The following is an 8,773-nucleotide window of genomic DNA, read 5'->3' on the forward strand; positions in this document are numbered from 1 at the left end:
GCAGCATGAGAGCTGCGTTGGCTTCGGGCCTGCTGCTGTAACATCGACAGTCTGCTGTCAACGTGTTGAATAATTTTGTTGTGGCTGAGTAGCTACATATATCATTTCTTTTAGTAGTTGGTGTACACGAACCTGCATCAAAATGAGTTTAATTGCAAAAATCGCAGAAATCGAGAACGAGGTAAACACATTAACTGAGGAGATAACTTTACCGTTAACTAGCAAGCTAACGTTAATGAATCACGTTGTAGCACTAGGCTAACTGTGATCTTTCTTAAAATGTACGTACTTTTTTAAACTGAGTACTATTGTTTCATACAGCTGTGAATTGTGGTTTTGTAAACTACTACAGTTTCGGTAGGAATGTAGTGTTTTGCGAGTTTGTCACAGTTTGTAGTCTAGTAGTTCGCTAACGTTAAGATACGTTGGTTATCGTTAGCGGTTAGCCATCATAACCAGTTAATGCGTTCAGCAAGCCTATGCTAACATTAAATTAACTCTTGATTTGAAAACATTAACTCAACTTGGTTATCAGAGCAGGTTGCTAAGTTACATGCCGTTAACATGTCTATCGTTATCATGTCTATCGTTAACTTGTCTACCTCGCAGAGGATGTTTAATTTTCACATCTGTCTCAGGAAGCCATTCAAATATTTTATATTTCAAATTAGTTTGACCTGTCAAGCTCTGTGTCTAGATAACGTTACCATGAATGACATTTTGAAATCAAGTGATAGCACTTCAAGATCAGTCCAGAAATTATGGGGTGGTTTGGGATGAACGTGAATTGTCAATTATATTATTGGCTTCTTAGTATGATTTTTTTAGCCTGTGCCAGATTGATATCACTGACTCGTCTAGGATGAAGGTTGTAATGCACCTCAATGGCAACATAAGTAACTTATGTCACTATCAGATGTGAAGGTAAATTTGAACTTGAGCTACAGGCTGCATGATTATTGTCACGAAGAGAAGAGTGACAATAAGTGAATTTATGGCCTTTCATGTGATGAGCTGTGTCCTTTGTTTTGGCAGATGGCTAGGACCCAGAAGAACAAGGCTACGGCTCACCATCTGGGTCTGCTGAAGGCTCGCTTGGCCAAGCTGAAGAGGGAGCTCATCACCCCAAAAGGAGGAAGTGGGGGTGGCACAGGAGAGGGTGTGTAACTGTGGGCCCACCGTCCTGTCATCAAGGCATTTGGCATAGGTTTTACAGTGCATTGGTCAAATGTAAAGCAGTGCACTGGGTTTGAGCTCTGGATATGAATGAGTGTAATGATGGTGCAATCTACTAGTGCTGACCTGTGCTACACTGAATAGTATGATTTCATCAATTAAGGCGCAAGAGTAGCCGTTTTCTTCATTACTTTTACCTGATGGAAGAAGTTAGCATACCGAAACTGGGGAATGCAGACATGGCAGACCATACCTCATTGAAGGGGATTTGTACAGTGTCTCCCATGCAGGAATGCCTAACTGCTGCATATTTGGACCTTAGCAGATCTCAGCAGAAAGTCCTGTCATGTTTTGTACCACTCCAGCACAGAGCTTTATGTCGTCATTCACCAGTTACACCTCCGTTTTGATTTAGTTTTCATTTCTGAGGTAATCCAAAAGTTTGGTGCCTTTTCCGTTTAGACGTGGCACTGATTTAGCTTGAAAGACAAGAATATGAGCTTGCGATAAGATTTTAAAGAGAGTGCTGTTTGTAATACATTCGGTCATTTTTTGAATTAGGGGACTGTGTAGCTGCTTTCTGCTATACACCAGTCACCAGTACATGCACACGGCAGTCAGAAATCTGTGCCTCACATGAATGGTTTTGATTATTAGAAATCTGTAGTTTAAACGACTGACTATTATGGTTATTATGACAGAATTTGTGTATAAGCCAAATGTCAGTATGCCAGTCCTGAAATGATTTCTAAAGTATAATGGATTCATAGACTCAGTTTGTGATGTAGGACAAAGGTTGGACAGAAGAGGGCCCCATTTCTCACAGATGGCTCTATATGGTGATCTGTGTGGTGGTGATAGTGGTCCAAGCTGAAATAATCCTTTCCTTACAGGTTTTACCAATATTCCAGTCTTATGGACCCTAGTTTGATATCTGTGACCTACCACAGCCCTTCCTCAAACCTCTTTTTAACCCTTGTCCTCTGTAGGTTTCGATGTGGCAAAAACGGGTGATGCCCGCATCGGGTTTGTGGGCTTCCCGTCGGTGGGCAAGTCGACGCTTCTGAGTAACCTCGCTGGTGTGTACTCGGAGGTGGCTGCCTACGAGTTCACCACCCTTACAACTGTGCCTGGCGTCATCCGTTACAAGGGTGCCAAGATCCAGGTGAGGACGGGGCAACAACTCACAGTTTGGAAAAAGACGGATGCTTTTGTACTCTCTTTTGACTAAACATACTAAAGCTTTAGTTTGATTAATGTGAATTTGAAATATTCATTTGTAAGTTACCTTGCATTTTGACTCTGTAGGTCATATATGGTGCATTTCTACCTTGATGTATGCTATCGTTGATCTCATTGAATGCCAAGCTGTTTTCGGGAGCTTTGTCCTAGAGTGCCAGCAATCTAGACCATTGTTGATGATTTTTGTACAGCCACAGCATATTCTGTGTTATAGCTATGAACACATACAATGGCTCGATTAAAAGGTGAGACTTTAAGCTCTCGGTGGGTGCAAACCGTGTATTTCTACACGCCTCTGTTCCTGAGAAATCCCAAGCTATATATAGAGATATAACGTCTTTCATGAAATATGAAGTGTTGCCTGTTACTTACTTGTGTAAACTTTCCGGGAAGTGATCAGCGAGACCTGGCAAGACTGCCACCTAGTGATAGACCCACGAAAATGGCCTGGTTTTGACCTGACGTGCATGCGTCACTGATTCGACCCAAAGCGGCAACCGAGTTATGATAAAATGTCCAGATAAAATGTCCAGATTGTGCGTTTTCATGAGTTTTCGATCGTCATATATTTCATTTCCATTCATCACAGAGTTCCCAAAATATATATAAGGTTTGTTAGAGTGTCTAGTTTCGTAATTTAAAAAAAAGAAGCTAAAAACGTAATATTACGTTTTAGGCACTCAACGCATGGGAAGGAAAAACGTAATATTACGTTTTTGGCACTCAATGAGTTAAGACTGTGTAGGCTGGGTGGGTTTTTTTCTAGATTGTTCTAGATTGATGACATTTGTATCATGTGTGTGTTCTCAGCTCTTGGATCTGCCTGGTATTATTGAGGGAGCCAAAGATGGCAAAGGTAGAGGGCGACAGGTTATTGCAGGTGAGAAGATGCCTTTGTTTCTTCATGTGAAAATGGGATGGGTCTAAGAATATGAACATGCATGTATACACACCCACCCACAAAGTTTAGGTTCCTTGTTTTCCATGAAATTATTTGAATAGGAAATAAAGCTAAATGAACTGGAAATACAGTTACAGTATAGTCATTGATTTGGTTAGAAGTAATAATCTTTAGTTAAAATTATGTTTATGTCAGTGATCGTTGCTTTAACAAACACTCCATTTGCTTTTCTTTCAAAAACAAAGGAGATTTTTAAGTGACCGCAAACTTTTGAACAGAACAGCATAAGTACACACAGCATAAGTACACACAGTTATGTGGATAGATGGGTGTCCATGTATTATTCACCCAGGCATCCAAAATTGATGACCTTGTCATGTATGTGACCCTTCATGTGTGAAAACATGCTTGAACTGATATATGAGTCTGTTGTGTAACAGCATGTGTCGCCCTGTGTGTGTGTGTGTGTGTGTGTGTGTGACAGTGGCACGTACCTGTAACCTGATCCTGATCGTGTTGGACGTGCTGAAGCCCCTGGGCCACAAGAAGCTCATCGAGCACGAGCTGGAGGGCTTCGGGATCCGCCTCAACAAGTCTCCGCCTAACATCGGCTTCAAAAAGAAGGACAAGGGCGGCATCAACTTCACCGCCACCGTACGTAATATGTAACACGTATGCTCCAGAGCAGGCCAGAAGAGGCATCCTGCTGAGCTGCTTGGCATGCCCAGCGGAGACGGTCCACAGCTGAAACTTGAGGAAACGATGAATGGGCCTGTAGTTAAACAACACTAAAGGCCTTTGCACACATATATTAGTCAGAGGTTCCGCTAGACTTTTTTTGGACCGAACAAAATGTCCGGTAATATTACTGAATACCGGACATACAGAAAATCTGCTGGACATGTTCAGTGGACAGTCATATAATTGCCTATACATTTAATCAGCACAAAATCAAAAACTATATCTTTCAACAATGCAGTTTATTAAGCGTAGTCAGTACCAGCTGTTTGTTTGAGCAGCTTTGCAAAAGCAGCAGAGAAGGCTGCATTCATTCAGTGAAGTTGCACACTCTGGTGCTGCGCACACATTGCAAACAGGCTCTAGCCGTTTTGTGGTCAACATAGGTGAGCTTAAAAACAGGCATGATATTGTTGTATGTTTAAGTTAATTACTGCGCGATCACAGCTCCTTTCCTCTCACTCCCAGCGGCCCCTCCCCACAGACCTGATAGCCTTATAACGAGGCAACAGCTGTGATGAACTGTCATGCCTGTTCACCTGATAGTGGGTAAAGACCCTTACTGAAAGTTTTAGATGGATGGTCGTGACATCGTTTTAGTTGCCATGGACTTCCTCCCTAAAATAGGAATAGTCCCAATAAATAACTTGAAACCATGCTTAATAAATTAGCGTCGCTGCAACACAACCGCTACTCCAAGAATTCCTGCTGACTTGTGCCGCGACTTCATAGAATGAGAGCCTTCTCTGCTGCTTGTGCAAACTTGACATACAAAAACAAATGTTTATTTGAGTTGTCATGGTAGCATATTGTATATGTTGTGCAATACAAGACTATTTAATGTTATTTATTAATTAATTAATTATTTAATTTAGCATATTTTCCACTGGATATTCTGTCTGTTTATATTTTTTATAAAACAATTTCCAGCTGTAGCCGGCTAACGTAAACTGATATTAGTACATGTATTTTATATGCATTTTATTAATCTAATAGATGAACAACATCTTTCACTGAAAATGTGTATGAATATGGTTAACACTCAGTACATAACACTCAAGTCATATTTTCTTTTATGCTTGCAATGGCTTTGTTTACTAATGTGTAAATATAGTGTTATGGAGAGAGGACAGAGAGTGCACAAATGACTACAAAAGTTATTTGGACTTTATGTACAAGTGACAACTTGTGACTTGACACACACACACCATTAACCCCTTGGGCAAAGATATTGAGATCTTGTCTGTTTCACGCAGTGCGCTCAGACTGAGTTGGATGGTGATACGGTGAAGAGCATCCTCTCTGAGTACAAGATCCACAACGCCGACGTGACCCTGCGCTGCGACGCCACCGCTGACGACCTCATTGACGTGGTGGAGGGCAACCGGTACGTGTCAGATGCCATCTAGTCTTAGACACACACTCTGAGTGTTTCTCCGTCATGCTGGACATGCAGAGCAATGTATCAATAATAATAACAATATCAAAATAAAAACAATTCATGTATTCATAACAACAAAACATACATACCCCCCCCCCCCTCTCTACAAACTACAAATGACAAAATGTTTTATCTAGTTTGGTAGTAGGCCAAAGGTGGTAACAGACAAGTTGTGTAGTGCTGACATTAGGCATACTCTTGCATTACCAGTATCGTTATACATTGTGCAGTAGGCCTAAGCCTCTATTTTCATGGATGACCTCACTAATGAGCTCTATTACGTTTGACATCAGATCCTGCCTATGTTTGCTGTCCATCAGCAGCTGGATAACATTGAGAGACATTGGACATAGCCCACGCCAGATAGTTTTTCAGTGATGGAATTTAAAGAGAAAATCGATTTTTATAAAAACAAATCGATTTAAATAAAAAACTTGATTTTCGATTTAAAACCATTACAAACTATAACTCTAGGTTAATTAATTTATTAAGTGCAAGGTGAACAGATGAATTTTTAATTTTTTTTTGAAAGTCCCAAAACTATCGCAAGAAAAAATAACATACGAATTTTGAATATTATGTCTGCAACTGAATGTAAATTGTGCACTGTCCCTCAGGATATGATTCTCCTCTCCCAGCACAGAGTGGAGTCTGTGTAAATTGTTCAAATAGCTTTTAGTTGTGATTGTTATGAGTTCAGAGGTCACGCGCCACCACCGTCTCCTCTGCATTAGCCTGCATTTGGGGGCAGCCGCGGCCTACTGGTTAGCACTTCGGAACTGTAACCGGAGGGTTGCCGGTTCGAACCCCGACCAGTAGGCACGGCTGAAGTGCCCTTGAGCAAGGCACCTAACCCCTCACTGCTCCCCGAGCGCCGCTGTTGATGCAGGAAGCTCACTGCGCCGGGATTAGTGTGTGCTTCACCTCACTGTGTGTTCACTGTGTACTGTGTGTGTTTCACTAATTCACGGATTGGGATAAATGCAGAGGCCAAATTTCCCTCACGGGATCAAAAGAGTACTTATACTTATACTCATGTCATTGCCACACACTCAAGTGGGGGCAGAATTGGAATGTGTCATAGAGTGACAATGCATTGGTTGATTTGGTTAAAAAGTCACTGGTTAGGTTATTGGTTATTATTGTATTGATGCTACTTATAAATAATGAGCTGTAAAGCGACTCAGACTTTTTACAAAAAATGTTTTGAAGGATATCGACTAATTATCGTTATTGTCAAAATCACAAAAAATATTGAGATATTATTTTTTTGTCCATATCGCCCACCCCTAGTTGTGATTGTTATGAGTTCAGAGGTCACGCGCCACCACCGTCTCCTCTGCATTAGCCCACACTCACAACCTGCTACTCCTGTTCACTCTCCATCTCCACAGGGTCTACATTCCCTGCATTTACGTGCTCAACAAGATCGACCAGATATCTGTGGAGGAGCTGGACATCATCTACAAGGTCCCTCACTGTGTGCCTATCTCCGCTCACCACCGCTGGAACTTTGATGACCTGCTTGAGAGGATCTGGGACTACCTGCATCTAGTGCGCATGTAAGCAAGCAAGCCCTCGGGCACAATTATTCAAATAGCAATAACTTGCTGTGTTTTAGGAATGAGTTGGTATGTAGATATGATTAATCCCCTCTCCTGTATTGCACCCAATAACTTTCATACCTAAAAATGATCAAAAATATTTTGAGGTTGGACATTATCACAGATCAGAAAGCAGTTGTGTGTAGTGTATACCGTGGCAGAATCTCCTCTCATGATCTCGTTATTGCCACCTCCAGCTACACCAAGCCCAAAGGGCAGCTCCCTGACTACACCTCTCCTGTGGTCCTGCCTGATGGCCACACCACAGTGGAGGACTTCTGTCTGAAGATTCACAAAAACCTCGTCAAAGAGTTAAAGCAGTAAGTGGCACAATTCACCCAACGACTCAAACTCTGTTTCAGAATAAGTGAGGGCACACAAAATAAGAAATGTCCTTGTGCAGTCTGTTTTAGCTCTATTTTCTTCATTAGAGCTTAAAGTTCTCGAGCACTGTGCCAGAGTTCAAAGAAAGCCTGGGTCATTCAAAATTTGAAAATCATTTGATTTCCTTGAAATTTGAGATCTTCATTGAGATTTTTTATTTTTTATTACTGTAGTCACCAAGAATTGTACTTACCTTGAGCCCTGCTTCATACATTACCTAAATGACCTAAAAAAAAATTAACCCTAAGACATTAACCCTGAATGACCCCTGAGTGACCTCTGTCCCTTTCACCCTTTCCTATCAGTGCACTGGTGTGGGGGGCGTCGGTGAAGCACAACCCGCAGAAGGTCGGAAGGGAGCATTTAATGGAGGACGAGGACGTGATCCAGCTCGTGAAGAAGTAAAGACATGGATCGGAAAAGACACCAAGGACACTAATGCTTTGCATGATTCGTTTCAAATTCTGGGGAGTGAACTTCCTCAAGGGCCAAAAAAAAAAAGACATCCTCAATGCCGTGATCATCTGATGTTTGAAAAAGAAAATACAAGGCAACAGCCATAATACCATCGAAATGTAAATAAGTGGATTTAAACCCCCATCCCAGTCCCTACCTACACACCCTATGTCATGCTTACAAACCATTGAAGGGGAATGAGGTCTTGCATCCCCACATGTGTTTTAAAAAGGCTTGAAAATAAAGACAAGGTAAAGGTGAAATAGCTCATCTACGTCTGTTTTTCTTTGATGCGGATTCCCCTTCACTGTTGTCTTCTGATACAAACATATTCATACAGTCTTAATGGTATGTAGAGCATTTCTTTTGTGCATGCCACTTTTAGGTTATGCTGCAGCACTACAAATTATATGCTCTCAGTGTCTAGAATGTCCCAGACTGGTATGCAGATTTGATTCATTCACTAAACCAATCCCATTTAAGTAGAGGTGGCATAATAAATTAATTTTATCAGAAGAAAGTCCCACTTGGGTTAAATGAAAGTAATTGGATTCATTGTAGTTGTGGTGGGACTGCATGGACGTGTCGCGACGGCCATGAAGCTCAATTGAAATGCAGCGTGTGCCTTGCTGTCGTCTCGGCTTGTGACGTATGGAATCCACAGGCTCTTTTTACTCCTCCCCTCCCCCTTACTCCCACCCCCATGCCTCACGTTCACTTGATGCCAGACAGTCACTCAGGATAATCAGACATCGCACCCAAAGTGTCGGTTTGGGACTCTTTGCTGACTACCAGCACAAGATTGCCATTTCCTAACCTCACAAGCAATGT

At 41.7% G+C, this 8,773-nt stretch overlaps 1 protein-coding gene across 1 annotated transcript; it reads left to right on the top strand.

The window, feature by feature from the left end:
• drg1 (developmentally regulated GTP binding protein 1) lies at nt 1-8,205 on the top strand. Its single transcript, XM_076284213.1, has 9 exons — nt 1-181; nt 1,036-1,159; nt 2,166-2,341; nt 3,229-3,298; nt 3,804-3,973; nt 5,314-5,444; nt 6,893-7,060; nt 7,300-7,422; nt 7,792-8,205. The coding sequence occupies exons 1-9, from the start codon at nt 143-145 to the stop codon at nt 7,889-7,891; spliced, it is 1,101 nt and encodes a 366-aa protein (XP_076140328.1). The 5' UTR covers nt 1-142; the 3' UTR covers nt 7,892-8,205.
• The last annotated feature ends 568 nt before the right edge of the window (nt 8,206-8,773 follow it).

The sequence above is a fragment of the Alosa pseudoharengus genome, unplaced genomic scaffold (genome assembly GCF_046254945.1).
Source record: "Alosa pseudoharengus isolate Yale_2024_CS ecotype anadromous, Long Island Sound unplaced genomic scaffold, YU_APseudo_1.1 YU_APseudo_1.1_scf_14, whole genome shotgun sequence".
In the NCBI taxonomy this organism is placed as follows: Eukaryota; Metazoa; Chordata; class Actinopteri; order Clupeiformes; family Clupeidae; genus Alosa; species Alosa pseudoharengus.

Excerpts from the sequence above, each read along its gene's own strand:
- drg1 (XM_076284213.1), top strand. The coding sequence starts at position 143 with ATGAGTTTAATTGCAAAAATCGCAGAAATCGAGAACGAG. Across the intron at positions 2,342-3,228 it reads ACAAGGGTGCCAAGATCCAG|CTCTTGGATCTGCCTGGTAT; the intron begins GTGAGGACGGGG and ends GTGTGTTCTCAG. Across the intron at positions 5,445-6,892 it reads GACGTGGTGGAGGGCAACCG|GGTCTACATTCCCTGCATTT; the intron begins GTACGTGTCAGA and ends CCATCTCCACAG.